This window comes from Anomalospiza imberbis, chromosome 3 (genome assembly GCF_031753505.1).
Source record: "Anomalospiza imberbis isolate Cuckoo-Finch-1a 21T00152 chromosome 3, ASM3175350v1, whole genome shotgun sequence".
NCBI lineage: Eukaryota > Metazoa > Chordata > Aves > Passeriformes > Viduidae > Anomalospiza > Anomalospiza imberbis.
Window position 1 is genome coordinate 7,682,660 of NC_089683.1, and position 16,760 is coordinate 7,699,419.

The following is a 16,760-nucleotide window of genomic DNA, read 5'->3' on the forward strand; positions in this document are numbered from 1 at the left end:
AGCCAAGGTCAGGTGTTTCAGCATGACATTGTAGAAAAGCATTCATCTCTGTGAAAGGTCTATGGAACCCTACAGAGAAGGATTTGGAGGCATTGGTGGATGAACAGCTGGACATGACCTGTTAATGTGTGCTTTTAGCCCAGAAACCAACCACACCCTGAGCTGCATCAGAAGTGTGGCCGGCAGGTCAAGGGAGGTGATTTTCTCACTACTCTGTTCTCATGAGATCCTCACTTGGATGCAGTACTGCATCCAGTTCTTTGGTCCCCTGCACAGGAAAGACATTGGGCCTGTTAGAGTGAATCCAGGGGAGATGTGAGATCACGGAAAATGCCAGAGGGCTGGAGCACCTCTCCTGTGCAGACACGCTGAGAGAGGTGGGGTTATTCAGCCTGAAGAAGAGAAAACTCCAAGGAGACCTTAATGTGTAAGTTTCAATACTTAAAAGTTTCAATACATGAAATACTTAAAGTTTCAATACTTTAAACAGACAGAGATGTTTTACCAAGGCCTGTAGTGACAAGATGAAGGTCAACAGTTTATACTGAATGAAGGCAGGTTTAGATTGGATGTAAGGAAGAAATTCTTCTCTGTGAGGGTGGTGAGGCACTGCCATGGGCTGCCCAGAGAAGCTCTGGATGCCCCACACCCACACACTGGAAGTGTTCAAGGCCAGGTTGGATGGGACTTGGAGCAACCTGGCCCAGTGAAAGGTCTCCCTGTCCATGGCAGAGGGGTGGAAGTAGCATTCTTTAAGGTCCCTTCCAACCCATGATCCTATGATATAGATACAGAGTTGGCAGCAGCCTATGAATTTCAGACTCAGATCCTCAATCATCAAAACAAAATCTGTGAGAAAGGCTTTTTCACCAAAATTACAGCTTTTACAAATAAAATAATATATTTCAGTTCTTCAGACTGAAAATTGTATGTTCCATTCTGAAAATGGCAACACGTGATGATGATGCTGCAGGATCTTGTCCACTGTGGGACCCACCTTCTATTTTCTTTTATGTACTCTAGATATGGCTACATTGCACCTCCAAAAGTATGAGATGCTCCTGTCTTCTTGAAAATCCCTGCTTGTAGCAAAACCAGAAATGTATCCATAGAAGAGAACAAAAATGTAAGTTCCCATAACTGCAATCCCTATATAGTATTTTAGTGTAATTTCCAAACAACTACATGTTTGGTTTGTGTTTGGGTTGTTTTTTTTCTAACGCAGTGTAAAAAATTTCAACACAAAGCTGCTACTTTCAAAGCTGCAACAGCAGCAACTTCAACAGGTTAGAGAGTAGCAAAATATATTTTCACTTTGGTCATTAAAAACTAGATAAAGCCAAGGCATCTGGGAATGTCTTTTTTTGTAACAATCACCAACTGGAAAATGAACTAATCAGGTGTTAGGTCTCTTCTGCTGTCCAGCAGGAAACCACCTTCAAAAAACAAGTCTTCCATTTCTAACTGAGAAAAAAGTAAGATAAGCCAATCTTGGTAAATCAAGGTTGTCACATAATTAAATGTGTAAACGGAAGTGAATTAGAGCAGGAAGAACTAAGAATCAAATAACTATGCAGGATTAAATGGAAAATATCTGGAAGGAGTAACCACACTTGGGGTATCATAAGAGACAGAGGGAGATACACAAATCAAATGTACCTCACAATTACTGCTGTAACTGAGTTTTAGAAGTCGCAGGGTGTTGGATGGGAGAGAAAGGACTACACTGCCTTAGTACATGGGTCTGCTGCCTTGGCTGCAAAGATCCTCTGGCTCTGCCTGATGACACCACGGCTACAGCATTTAAGATCCCTCACACTAAGTGATGTGCAAGGGAGTACAAACTTCTGCAGCCAGCAGTCTTGTGGAAAAAAAAAAATATTAAGAAAGATTTACAATGCCCTTGAGTAAGTAAAGCTAAATAATACGTCTCAATTGAGGGATGTTGCTTTCAATATAAAGCCCCCCCACCCCCTGGCCCTGGTTCAGCAAGACTCAGCAGAACTCCTGCCAACACCGAGCTGCTGCTTCCCACGGCAGAGCGCGCGTCCTCCGAGGCCGCCTGCTCGGCTGCTTCCCAGCGCCAAAAATGGGGCCCATGTGAGCTCCTAGGCAATGCCCTCCCCAGGGATCTCCCACACAAATCCCTGCAGCACTTGGACCAACACTGAGTGCAGGAGATCACAAGCCTGCAGAGATCTCCTGCACAGCATCTGCTCAGGTAATGCACCTGAGATGTGGGGTATTATACACATCCCTGACGCGCGTCCACGGCGGAGGGATGACACCACGTGTTGTCCAGTTAGGAAAATATTCCCCCTTCCACACTTCCTACCTAGCTGAGCTGCCTGACCTAGGAACCATATTAAGCTCTTTATTTAATCAACAGAAAGAGAGACATATCCACAATCTAACTATTTAGGTAACCCAAGGTAACTAAGCTCTCAATTTAGACTTCTTAATTAGGTAAATACGGTGATGTCAGTTCTATTTTGTCAATAAAGGGAGACAAGCCTATCACTGGTGCCAGCTGATAAGAGCTTCTCTTTGGCTGATGTAGGATCATTTGTGTATTTTACACTGACAAATACTATTCATTACATTTTTTTCAATGATTCTTTGATTTTTGGCTGCATAAATTACTAGAAAATTATGTCATTCTTGTAAGGACCTGGAATTCTAATGATCAAGAATTGATGCAAGACTTTCAGGTCTAAGTCCTCAAATGCAGGTGTGAGCTGTAAGCAGAGCACACTGGAATCACTGAAAATAAGTGGAAAGAGGTTCCAGAAAAAATACCTTGTTTGAAACAGCAATCTAATTTTCTAAAAGATGGCACTTTTTTGGATCAGCTCTAAGCTTTTAAAAACTTGATACACAGAGACTATTAGTTCTCTGGTACTTTAGATAATCTGCTTTGTGAGCTTTTTTTTAATATCTTGAAATCCACTTCCTCGAGGCTTTTGTGAGGTAGGAGTAGGCAGTTTAATTATTCATTAGCAGTTTCATTTCTGTGCACAACTGGAAGAAAGAATGATGCTACAATCCCACCATGAAAGGAAATCCTGTAAAGGTTAGTAAGTGTTCCAAAATTGAAGCTAGCAGTCACCAAATCACTCAGCATGTCTCATGCTGACAGAGAAGTCTCTGTCAGGGGAGAAAGTGCCAGTGTATGCTATCTTGAAGAAATCTATTTATAATCTTCTTTCCTCTGCAAGAATGAAACTCATCCTGTCTTCTTCCCAAATGAACATAAGACAGTGTTCATGGACAGTCCTGGACCTATCCCTTTCTTTGCCCAAAGCATATCAGTAGCAGTCCAAACAACACCTCAGTGCCATGGGGAACACCCTTAAGGGGAGAAACTTCCAATTCTTAGTCAAACCAAGGCTTCACAGCTGAGGTTGCCCATAAGAACACTTTTGAAATAGTTCAAGGTCCTTTTCTGATTTACTTACCCACATTAAATAACATCTAACACCACAAGTGATTTCAGTGAAACCAATGAGCACCATACACAGCAACACAGCAAAGGAGGAGCAACTGGGAAACTTGAGGCTACAGTTTATTACACTAATCCTCTTCCATCAGGCAACAGTCTGGTGTATTCATTTTAAACTCACTCACTCTGCTGCTGAACCTGCTACATTTTCTCTTACAAATCTCTGAAACTTTTTATTCATCAAATTACTTTTTCACATCAATAGCCCCTTACAGTGAGTCCTACTGTACTTGCAAACATTAATTGCATGACAATTTTGAGAGGCATAGCCGCCTTTTCTATCAAATTTACAAAATGAAAGAGCAAGTAATATACCTGACATCAGTCACTAAGCTGGCAGCAAAATGTGTAGGAGAAATCTCTTCTGCTTCAGGACTCTGACCACTATTATCACTATCAGGCCAAAGTCACTGCTAAAATACTTCCAGGGATAACTAATCTATAATTAAATAAGCAAAGATGAGAATTTTTATCTCTTTACTGACAGAGTTTAAGACTTGCAGATTGTTTCTAAGGGGCAGCAAAAGACCACATTCTTCAGGGAGGACTAAAATTAATTTTTGCAGTTATGATCCACAAAAGAAAAAATATGTTTCTAAGTGCTTAGTTGCTACCAAGATCTCCACAGAAGCAAAAGGCTTTCATATTTTCAAACCAGGGCATTAAACAAAAAAACAAAAAAAACTGGCAGTCCCCAAAAGCTGGAGAGATGTCACACTCCTCTGGTATATTGTATCTTGGGAACATGCTTGATTAAAGAATTAAATTCCTTCTAGGTAAGCAAGATTTAGCTGGCTTTAAATCAAGGTTCAATTATAATGTCTGTTACAATACAATTCTTATTAATGATAGTTCTGATTGCAGTGTTCACTATCCTCTTCCAAATCCAGCTAGACAGCCTCCTGGAGACAAAGAATTTTGATTAAATGCCTTACTTAGTTCAATTTTCCTCTCAGCTACACATGCAGAGCTCCAACTTGAAGTAGTAAAGGTCTTTCTGAAAGTGGGACCAGAGAAATAACATCCTCCTGTACTCACCTGGCACAAATGCCTGCACAAGACTGATGTTCATCCAGTCATGCTCACAGACACACAGATGACACTCTGTAAAGTTACTCTGAATCTACCTTAGTCTTTTTGTGAGTATGTCACTATGGACAAATCTCTGGCTATTACTTCGTATGCTTAAGGCTGGCTTGACTTTGATCCAAGAAAAATAGGCAGATCTTTTTGGCAAGGATTATTTCAAGGGAATTGCATTACATTTCTATTGTGTTAAATGGAAAATAGCGGTTTTAATCATGATAAATCAAGCATATTCTATGAATTACTGTTCATCTATATCTATGCAGTATGCTTTTGTTATATGAAGAGCTTTCAACTTCACAGACATAACCATAATTCTCAACACTACACCACTGCCAAAGCTGAAGAAACAATATAAAGAAATTCTGGCAATATACGGGGAAAGAAGATGATATGAATTTGTCCTCAGACCACTAGGAAAAGAACAATTAATCATTTGGTCTGCTTTAAATAAAACCCTGCTTCCTAAAACAGAATGAATTTGTACAGCTCAGCTGCAATAAATGGAGTAGTATTCATTTATTTCAATGTGGAATTTAGCTTCACGTATTAAAAAAATAATAAAAAAATCAACTACTCAGTACTGAAATATTGAAGTGGAGGTGCAGGGCTCTTTTCCCTATGATCCAGGACATGTGGGAATGCTTCCAAGCTGCTCCAGGAGAGGTTTAGACTGGACAATAGGCAGCATTTCCTTACTAAGTGGGGGCCCACCACCAGAGAAGTGGTTGATCCCCCAAATCCATCAGTGAATAAGAGGATTTGGATGACGACCTTCACAACATACTTTAACTTTTAGTCAGCCCTGATGTTGTCAGGCAGTTGGAAGAGATGATCATTTTAGGTCTCTTCCAACTGAAGTATTCTATTCTCTTGGAAATCTATTTAGTACAATTTTGGGGCAATAGTCCTAGTTCAAAAAGTCTATGAAAACTCTTCTGAGAGAAGTCCAGTTTAATAAATAATTAATGATTTACTGTGTCTTAATAGTCTCAGTCAAATAAGTCAGTTCCAGCACACTAGAAACACTGATAATCATCAGTTCCTTAAAAACAGTAATTGTTATAGTCAGAGTTTTACAGGTGGCCAAGGAGAAAGATGAAGAGATGGAATTAAGAATTTAGCTCTGCCACAAGCTACATGGGACAACACGAGAGAATGTCAACTCTGAATAACTTGGGAAAAAAGCTGTCCTCTCATTATCATGAGCAGATTTAGATTCAGTACACGCAAAGCTGGTGTGAAGGCACATCATCATCCAGCAGGAGGGCTGGGAATGGGATTCAGCTTCCTGGAGTGCAGGTTTTACCTAACATTCTCCAGACAGAGCACATCCCTCCTCAGTGAAGGTTTTATTGAGGGGCATTTCTAACTGAAAGTCATGTTTTGTATCATTTTCATAAATCTTTGAAGATTCTACACTGCTAATTCCCATTGCCAGGGTCAACAAATTTAAATCATAGGAATTAAAACTGCAGAAAATGCCTTAATTCCTTTTATGCACTCCAGGACTAATTAGTTAGCTTGTACTACTGTCAGCAGTCCAATGTAACCTGAAGACCCTATCAAGATTGGGTCACCACTACAATAGGCATGAAGAAGGAGGCAGTTCATATCTCAAACTGCCTGCAATCTCTCTACAGGAGGCAGACAAAGTACAACTATCATTTTGCAGATGGAAAACAGAAGGAGTAAGCAGATTGCCAAAGGCTTTGAGAAGCTTGCTCCAGGAAATCTGTAAAAAAAAAAAAACATGACATAAACCAGTGCTGCTGCAAATGCATTTCAGTGCCAGTGCTCTGCCTTATCTATTAATCTCATTACAGCAATATTGTGTCAGGTAACTTTTGAGACTCAACATGGATGCTGGATGCTAAGAAGAAATTATTGTATTTGTTATATTTGTTAACAAGACAAGCATACAGGAACCTAACCATATTTTTCCATCCTATACTAAGACTGAGACTTGGTTTCATGTTCTGTCACAGTCCCCCTATCTAATCTTCTACAATTATCTGGACATCTATTTGTGTACTTAAGTCAGGCTGTGCAAAGCTGAAAAATTAGCAGGTGATTTACAGGGCCAAAGTTAGGCACTAAGGCGTCTTATGAAAGGGCAATTAGGCACTTCTGAAGGGTAATCCAAAAATCCTGTTCTAATTGTAAAGCAGCAGATAATTACTCCTAAGGGGAAAAAAATAATTAAAAACAATCTCCTTAAATGAAGAGGTCCTTTCTAAATTGCTCCCTAGTGAGGTTGCACCTTAACTCCTGCTGCCACTGGAACTCATGTCTGTTCCTTCAGGCACCACAATGCTTTTGGGAATCACACCACGCTGTACCCTGAGATTATGCATCCAGCTGATCAAGGAAAGAGGAAAAGCTGCCACATGCAACAGCCTAATAGCTGGAGTGCTGACAGCAGAAGTGTAAAACTCAATCAGAGTTCTCCTTCATCTTGAGGAAATTCCAGTTCTCACTTCCCACTCCTCCAGAACATATAGTGTTGTCAGACTAGAAACTACCCTGCTGAATCTCTACCTTGATGATGAAGCATAAAATCCTGGAGGACAAGCAGACAGAACCCTAAAGCTCTGCCAAACATTGGGAGTCCCAGCCTTTGGTCCTCTCTGGATTTATCCTGCATGGACCACCAGGACAAGTCATACAGACAGCCTACTCCTAAAAAATGGAGATTGCTATGGGCCTTTTACTCCTGCAGTGACAGCAGTCCCTTCCTGTCCACGCTCTCTGTCATCACTCCCCATCACATGGTAAATACATGCCTACCTACAAGAGCAAAGCAAGAGGGGAAATAAGACACTACAGAGCCCACAGCCCACTCCTCACTGGAGTCTCCCTAAAGAATCATAACTTGCTCTGGCAGAGGAGAACCCATTTTAGCCTCTCCTCTCCTTTGAGACAGGAATAATTAGTGGGCAGGCAATGTTTTTTCTATGCGTGCACAAAAAACTAGCCCTTCAGGACCAACCATGCTAGTGCTAAGCAGCTGTATCCCCACAGTGCATGCTGGTGTGACAGCAGCTGGGCCACTGCAAGAAGTTACATGGCCTGCCCAGCTGGCACCACCACATGGGAAAATCTTAGGATTAAAAAAAAGATACTGGATTAATCCCCAAAGACAGGGATTGCACTGTAACTCCTTCCATAACCCTGCATGAGTGCCTGCAACAAATACTCACCCTCTTGCCTGCTCCTTTCCTTGCCCATGGCTCCTGCACTCTTCACTGCTCAGTGTCCCAAGCTAGACTGGGGGGACTGGGAAATTTCAGCTTTCTTCTCCCCAAGAATGTAATGGTTGCAGTTCAGCATGTGGCAGGCAGAGTTATGACCCTCTTCTATTGCAAGAGCCAGCTGGGAATAGGTTTGCCATGTCTGAAACAACTGTTCAGTTATTGCACACCAAGCGGGCCTCCACAGGCTGTGGTTTTGGCTCTCTGCTCTGCTTGATCCTGGATTCAGAGCTGTGCTCCAAGCACTCCAGTGAAGTCAGGCTTTTCTGGGGATCCACTGAACCTCTGGATCCTGACGGAGTCCAGTCAGTGCATGGGTCCCTCACCTCCCATAACACAACACCTCCTCACAGGTATCTGTGCCCAGCTCCAGAGTGTCACATCAGCTGAATATGGAGATCACTTGAGAGTTCTGCATGCTATACAGTACTAAGCAGCTCTGAAAAGCAGCATTTCTGGATCACTTCCTTGCACCTAGGTGTCTTAGTTTTTCCTAACTTCTATTTTAGGTGACAAGGCAGAGGTTCTGGATTTCTCTGCAGACTTCCCTGTACTTTAGCTATACAATTCCTAAAGCAGGACTCAGAGGAATATGGTGAGGGTAAGCATTAAGTATATTGAGGCCTAATAGGATCACATAAATAAGACAGAGATCATTCCAAGATGATTCCAAGATTCCAAGCACATCCGGAATCTCATCAGTACCAAAAGAAACTACTGGATCCTGATAAAACTGCTTTAAATTAAAACTCAACTTACCTACATGTAATCTTACCCACATGATTTATAGATCACTGGAAGGAAACACTTTATCCACTAACCATGGGCTCAGCTTAAAAACATCATCACCAAAGACTGCTGGCACCAGCAGTGGAACCGAGGTGATGAGCTTCCCCTGATATCTGTTCTAATCTGGGAGGCAAAAGAGGTTGCACAGTACCAGCAGCAAGGTATATGGAGAAAGCACAGTCTGCGCTAGAGATTGATTTAATGAGTTTTTATAAAGTCTTTTATGTCAAAGCCAGCTTACCACAGCCTCATCTAAGACACTATCTAATATCAATAGCAGTATGCAGCATCTTGTTATCTTTTCACATTTACCATTCATACTCTGAAGTTATCCAGAAAAAAATGTGCTTTGTGGGAGCCACTAGGCTCAAATTTTTTTGCCTATTTCCGTTCTGACATTTAAATTTATCTTGAACTAACTAAGGGTGGGAGGTGACAATTTTATTTCATAAAACCTTTTGAAGTTTGGACAGGAAGAGAAACATCTTTCAGCATCTTCACAAAAATAATTTCAAAACATCTATTTTCATATCTAAGTTACAGAGAAATGTCTGTAGGAGCTGAGACTGGATTGGAAGATCCATGTGTTTAACATCTTCTAATTCAAACTAGAAATCCCCATTAGATCAAAAGACTTTGAATATATAAATGTATATATGGGAGCTTAAACCCAGACAACCTCCACCCCAAACCGGTGCACTAACTCCCATATAACCTTCTGAATGGTGGTATTACTGAAATTATATAAAGGGTTTATTGAAAATACAAACAGGTTTACTTCAATAGTCATTTTTATTGGAAAATGTTCCCATCTTGCTCCAGTCGTAAGAATCAAATACAAAGCTGAAGGAAAGCAACAGTTACCAGAGAGAACTTTCCTATCATCCTGAACGCTAGAGGAAAACATTACCTCACTATCTAGGCCCAGATCAGAAGCTTCAATCCCTACATAACCTGCATGTTAGCTTCCTAAGGAAAATATCTCATAAAATGGCAGCTTGACATGAACTTCCAAGTTGGAGACTTGGACTGCAGAGATTTTTGCATCCCTTTGACAACTTACATGACTACATACAAAGCATAACACCATAAACTGATTTAAAGAACATTTTCTTCTTCAGCATAAGCAGCTCCATTAACCAGCTCACTACTTAAGATTAACATAAGTCCATAAAGCAGGTGTTTAAACAGACCTGGTATTGATCTCTTCAATCTGGAATGAATTTTACTGCCAATACATGGATACATGTTTTTAAGATATATACAATCATTAATTGTCTGTGTCAAGACAAGAGGCTGTAAAAATATGAACCCAGCATTTTGACTGTTTCATGCTCAATTTCATTAGCTAATAAAATGGCTTAATGAATCAGGTCTGCAGCTTCTTCTGCAAAGCTCTCACCATTGAACGCTACCCATGGCAAATCTGCCAGCAGACACATCTAGCTACTGCAGTCTGAACAGCTCAGCTAGAAGTGAAATAGGCAGGAAACCCATCCAAACATTATCCAATGGATTACATGTGACAGTACAAAACAAAAAATACAACAGACATCTGAAATGGGAAATCACTCTTGAATGTGAAGCAGTTGGTATCGAAGAGCATCCAGAACATGCCTTACCTGTGTAGTGCACCACACACGTCTGACCCTTCTTTGGAAATGTCCGTCCTGTTAAAATTATAAAAGGTTAATCTTTTATTTTATCTGATTGACCTGGCTATGAAAGTTTATATTTTAAGAGGAAAATGAACTGAGATCTGGTATTAGCCATTTGGTTACATTAGGATACCTGAGACATCCACATGACAGCTGTAGATTTAAGTGGCTCCTCATACAACTTGGAGCAAACGTCTTACGAAGAGCAGCTGACGGAGCTGGGGGTGTTTGGCCTGGAGAAAAGGAGGCTCAGGGGGACCTTATTGCTCTCTACAACTCCCTGACAGGAGGTTCTAGTGGAGCAGGGATCAGTCTCTTCTCCCAGACAACAAGTGGAGGATAAAAGTGAGGGGAAATGGCCTCAAGTTGCAGTGGGTTAGGTTTAGATTGGATATTAGGAAACATTTTTTCACAGAAAAGGTTGTAAAGCATTGAGTTGTAAAACATTGACTGCCCAGGCAAGTGGTGGAGTCAAAATTCCTTTCAAGTGTTCAGAACACACACGCATATGGCATCTGAAGGCATGGTTTAATGGTGAACATAGTGGTAGTGCTAGGTTGATGGCTGGACTTGATGATCTTAGAAGTCTCTTCCAACCTTAACAACTCCATGATTCTATGACTATGTGTTACCAAATCACTAATATGCAACACAGGAATGGGATAGTTTAGGGTAAAAGGTTTGGCTGCTGTTTAGCTCTTAGACCAAATAGTATTTTTCTTAGATAAGTCTCCCTATATATGTGTGCATTACATATGCATTTACATTCTGTAAGTGCAAAAGGACAGTCAAAACTTCATGGATTATAACTTTTAATAATTCTCAGAATGTTTTTGCTATAATTTTTCAAATAAAGTCTCAGTCTGACTTTGTGAGAAAATCCATTTGTATTCACATCTCTAATGCCTTCCACTCAAGAAAGACAGCTCTGTGAGGGCATCTTTAATTAGCAGGGATGGGTTTTACAGAAATTTTCACAGACAAAAGCAGTTTAATTTTGTAGCATCAGGCAACAGTAAAGCAGTAGTACAATGAGTTCTTTTAAGAGCCGAATAACTCCTCCTAAAATATTCATACTGAAAGGAAAAAAAGCTTAAATTAATTGCTTGACACAAAATGAAATTACCATTTCCATTTTACCTGTTCTAGGCACTGCTAAAGGTACTAAAATCTAAGGGATGACTTTCAAGGCTCAATTAGGTGCCAATGGTGTATTAAAGATACTAACCATGATTTTTCAAGGTTGGCCAGGGGAGTACCCAGCTTCAGAAGAAATTAAAAGTATAAATGAGGTTAATTATTAAGGAACATCCTTGACAGAAAGTTAAAAACTGGGGATTGAGTTAGGTTGCCCATAAAAGCTGTGGATGCCCTATCCCTGGAAACATTCAGTGTCGGGCTTGATGGGGCTTGGAGCAACCTGATCTAGTGGAAGGTGTCCCTGCCCATGGCAGAGAGGTTGGAAATAGACAATCTCTAAGGACCCTTCCAACCAAACCATTCTATGATTCTGTGAAACTGAGGCTCATCCCTTAGCTGGCTTTCTGGCTCTTTGGTCAGAATTAACATGATAACAAGTTCTGCATTACAGGGCGCCTCACAGGGTATAAACCAGCAGGTAACACACAAGCTATGGCCTTAGGGCTCACATGCCAAAACCACATGAGCAATAAGTGGTGGAGGGCAGGATAATATGATGAACCAAGATTTACAACACAAAAATTGATAAAGTGGTGCTTCCAAGTGCCACCTGAACAGCCTTGTTCATTGGCTTGGCTGGCTGGAATATTCCTAGTTGCATGTTGCACAAAATGTAGTAGGAATCTTTTAAGGTCACCATGGTATGCTAAAGTGGGATTCATCTCTTTTAAATTCACAGCCATTTAAACCACAGGCAACTATCGTATGCCAGTCTCCTGGGCTTCCTCTATTGACAGCAAAGAATTAGCAGTGCTTTGAGAGAAAGCCAGCCTATCCAAGGAAAGGCAAGACAAATTATTCCCTGGAGACGGTCACAGAGAAAACCCAGAAGACTGCTTTAGACTAGCCAGCTAACCTGAGAAAAGTTATGTGAGATGAATCCTACCTCCAGTAAAACAGGTATTATTAAAATGATCCACTACCATACAGAGATCTGAGAAAAGCAGTCTCAGACCTTATGGACACACACTCTGCTGTGTGAGTTTACCACCAGCAAAGCCAATGAAGCTACATAATTTCACATCAAAGCCAAATTAAAAGCAGAGATTCGCAAGACCACTGACTCACTGTGGCTTAAGACAGTGTTTAAAGTCAGCTGATTTTGATTAAGATTTGCAACCAAGAGAACTAATCCATACAGCCTTATTTGGAATCACATATTACTTACAATGACAGCCTTGATCTATTTAATAGATAGAAAGTACTACTGTGAGGTAGTTCCACCCCCCTTCCTACTCCCAACTCAGCACCATTATTTATGTGGGTATAAGTATTCTTTTTTTACATCTGTACAACCAAGAGAAGAATTCGATCTCTAGAGCTAAACAGCACAGAGGGAGAAGCCAATTAAAAAGCATACACAAAGAATGGAAAGATACTGGGCCAAGAAACTTAATCTGCAATCAACTTGAACAAATTATTTATGGTTGCCTATCAGCCAATGATGAATCTGGCCTATTATATAGCTACATTTGTATGTTAAAAATTACATTCTCTTAAAAAAAACCCAAAACACAAAAACCTTACGGAATTATATTATAATGCCAAGGAAGAGCAGAACACTGCGAATTGGCTCTCGAAAGCCATGCGTGCGCCAAGGAGAGGTGACTGCCACCCGGGCTGCACATCAGCCCTCGCCAGCATCCCACGCTGGACCGGGAGGCGGCGGTGCCTTGCCGGGGGATGCTGGCACGAAAGGTCGGTAGCCCCGGCGAGGCCGGGCTCGCCACCGGGGAAAGTTTGGGCTCCCCGCCGGGCGCCGGCGCTGACCCCGCGCTCGGGCCGTGCAGCTATCAGCGGATGCCACGGAAACCCCGGCCCCCTCGCCGCCCCTGCCGCCGCCGCGACCCCGGGCGGCCGCCCGGCCGCGCTCCGCCTCTCCCGCACCGGGGGTTCGTGCCCGCGGGGCTGCGGGGGCGGCCGTGCCTCCCTCCCGGCCGCCGCCTCCCCGCTCCCCGCTCTGCCGCCGGCGGGGACGCGGCTCCCTCGCTCCCGGAGCCCTCCGGTGCCCGGCCGGACCGGGCGCCCCCGTCCCCGCGCCGCGGGGCTGCTCCCCGCACGGCCCCGTACCGTCTCCCGGAGAGATGGTCTCGATCTCCACGCCCATGGCGGCACCGGCTCGACTCAGCCCCGCTCCCCGGCGCGGCCGGACCCCCAGTGCGGGCAGTGCCCCTGGGCGGCCGCGGGCAGGGGCCGCCCCGGCTGCCCGTCAGCGCCCGCAGCCAATGCGGGGCAGGGGCGGGGAGGACGGGGAGGGGAGGGGAGGGGTCCGCCCGCCCCCGCTCCGAGCGCCCGGGGGCCCGGGGACGAGGGGAGCCTTGCGGCGGGGGTATCCCCCGCCGGCCTCGCTCCCCCACCCCGCGGCCGTGCGGGGGATGCTGCTGCCATCCCTCGGGCAGGGCTCGCTGTAGCGATGGTGCCCGGCGGAGCGCTCCTCCGGGGGTCTCGCCGGCGTTTGTCCCCCGGTGCCCGTGGCCGTGCGGAGCCCGAGTAGCGGAGGGCTCAGGGCGTGTGCGGGAGCAGGGGGTACCGGTGGGGTACTGCTGCAGACGCGCTGGCCAGACAGGGAAACCAAGCGCCGCGCTTCAGACCATCCAGATAGCAGGACGCAGCTGAATGCGAGTGGGGGGTCGGCATTTCCCGTTACAAAGAGCCATGGAGGAAGGCATCCGTGCTCGCACATTACTTATGCGCTGAAGGGAATGTCCCCCCGATTCTGCTGGTGAACGGCAGCATCAGGGCAGTGGTACCCACCGCTGGTGACCCCAGACAGCAGCAGCAGCGGCAGGTCTCCAGCAGGCTGGCAGTGACCTTGAGTTTCAGAGCAAAACAGTTTCTAAGTTCTTGTTCATATCCATGTTTTAAATTGGAAAATCTATTTATGTATGGTGTTCTCATGATGTGAGATTACATATTCAACCTTGCTACAACTACTTCTGGGGAATGCACCTGAAAGACTATTTCCTCATGCACTTACAGTGCATTAGAATCTCAGGAGTTTCCACTGCCTCTAAAGGAATAGTTCTGTTTGCAGTTCTGTGTTTTCTGCGTTAAAAATAAAAATGGAACCACAACATCATCAGTTTTTCAACTGAAAGAGCTGTCTGTATCCATCTAATTCCAACTTGCACTTCTCTGACATTGCTTTTTCAAGATTTTTATCTGTTACAAACTGGGTTCTCTTCAGAAAAAAAATGATCTTCCTCTAGGTGGGCAGTTGTTAGGATGACTGAACTGAGGAATTAGTGTGCTGGTTCGTAACTGTGATAATGTGGCCTTTGCCCTTGCATGCATGCTCTGAACTACACTGGCCATCTCCACACAGCTTTTCACATGACTCTGATCAGACTGTTTCTTCACCTGGGTGCAGGGCTGGCTGCCTGTCACTCCCAAAAACGGGCAAGTGAGGAAAATCATGAGCTCACATGAGTTCAGAAGCAGTAATGAGGGCTGAACATGGATTCCTTTCACCTGCCTCCCATTCCAGTGAATTCTGCATCTGTAGGTAGCATGTAAAGAATAAGCAGGCACTTACTGAAGTTTATCAGAGGAGGTCTGTAACAGTGGAAATTCTGAAAAGGGATTCTTTTCCATTGCCAGTCTCAAAATGTCATTTGATTTCTGATCAGTAGAAAGATACTAAAAATGCATTTGAGAAATAGGAAAATGCCAGGTAGGAGGTAAGTGGCACAGAAACATTAAGAACACATGAACATTGCTAATTCCAGAGGTGCCTGAGTCATTACAGAGCAACAAGGATGGCACAAGAAAAGCTGAGCACATAAGGCAAGCTATAAAGGGAAATTCTAGGCACATGGTGTCCTATTCGCCCTCTTGACTTTACAAGAAAGGACTGCTTTCATCCAGGCTCCAGGTAGATGTCTGTGTACTCTCAAATGATCAGAGCATCAGAAGGCATAAATCCAATGAACAAAAGCAAATGATTCTTTGCTGAGTTCACGTTAGCTTTTGTAATTGCATGTTTCCTTTGATCAGGCCACACATCTCTCCATGATGGGAGAATAGGTGTTCTCAAGTTGTGTCTTGTGACAGGAGATTGGACCTAATCACATAATAGACATAGTTCAGATGGGATCACAGAATATCTCCTTCAAGTGTCATCATAAGTAACAGGCCTTAAAGGCAGGTCACAGAATCCTCAGGCAGACTGACAATCATAATAAAAAAGCAAAGACCACCAACAGCAAAATAAAAAAGCAAAGACCACCAACAGCAAAATTCAGAAGCCACAAAATGGGATTAGGAGGGACCAAGCTGTGACCTAAGTCGAACATGTTGTATCTACAATCCTCCTATCCCATGTCCTCTTGCCCCATGGTGAGACTCTAAATGCTTCTTTTGGGCATGAGCTAATTAGATCCCCCACACTCATTTTCCCAAGACTATGGAAAGAAAGGTAAGGCAAATTTCCAAGACAGAAAATAAGGATCTGTAGAGAGCATATCAAACTTGTTGGATGAATATGTAAAAAATCTTTGATACCACAGATATTGAACCAAAAATAATGTTATTTTTCCTCTCACAGTATTCACTGGAGGCATCGAGAGCCTTAAATACGTGTTAACAAGTCTACAGCACATGAAGATCTAGGAAGGGTAGACTGAAACAAGGAATGCCCACATCTTCAGGAAAGGCTCTGAAATACAAGAAAAAGTGGTTTAAAACTGGCAGGGAATTGGAGGGGAGACAGAAAGGACAAAGCAACTGAGAGGGAAAGTTCATGACCAAGGAAATGGCTAAAACCAGATTATCACAGCAGACCAGATTAGTGTATTAAGAATGCTCTTTGAAAGTCATTGCATGTCATCCACCTGCACCACCTTTGGGATCCAGTGTATCTGTAGAGCTCACGTTTCTGAACAGCTGTTTACCACAAGACCTTCCCACAGCATGTTTTTCTATCCTGGCACCAGAAAGACCAGATTGGAAAAGTGGGGGCTTCTGTCAACACTCATTCCCAAATGTTTTGATGGAACCACATGACTCCAACATCTAAGATTACTCAGTGGTCACAAAGAGGACAATTTGCCACAGTCATTATGAGAAAAACCCAAAACCTCTAAGTTTAGCAGATGAATATCCATCCCATTTTCTTTAGTTATAACCCCTACAGCCAGCACTGTTTACAAAATATTTATGCATTTCCACTTTTAGGAAGACAAACAGTTTTCAAATTTTTTTAGGGTGTTTTAACTTAGTTCATAGTTCCTATATTGTGAAATCCCATTCTTCATTGTTTTTAAAATCTAC

General features: G+C 43.1%; 1 protein-coding gene across 2 annotated transcripts in view; it reads right to left on the minus strand.

The window, feature by feature from the left end:
- FKBP1B (FKBP prolyl isomerase 1B) overlaps positions 1-13,714 on the minus strand; it is a 45,125-nt gene extending 31,411 nt beyond the window's left edge. The window contains exons 1-2 of one of the 2 annotated variants that reach the window (XM_068183345.1): positions 13,560-13,714; positions 10,254-10,301 (exon numbers count right to left, since the gene is read on the minus strand). In XM_068183345.1, the coding sequence (XP_068039446.1) occupies positions 10,254-10,301; positions 13,560-13,596 (85 nt within the window). In that variant the 5' untranslated portion in view covers positions 13,597-13,714. The remainder of the gene's footprint in view (positions 1-10,253; positions 10,302-13,559) is intronic. The other variant, XM_068183346.1, reaches the window with a different exon arrangement.
- Positions 13,715-16,760: the final 3,046 nt, after the last annotated feature.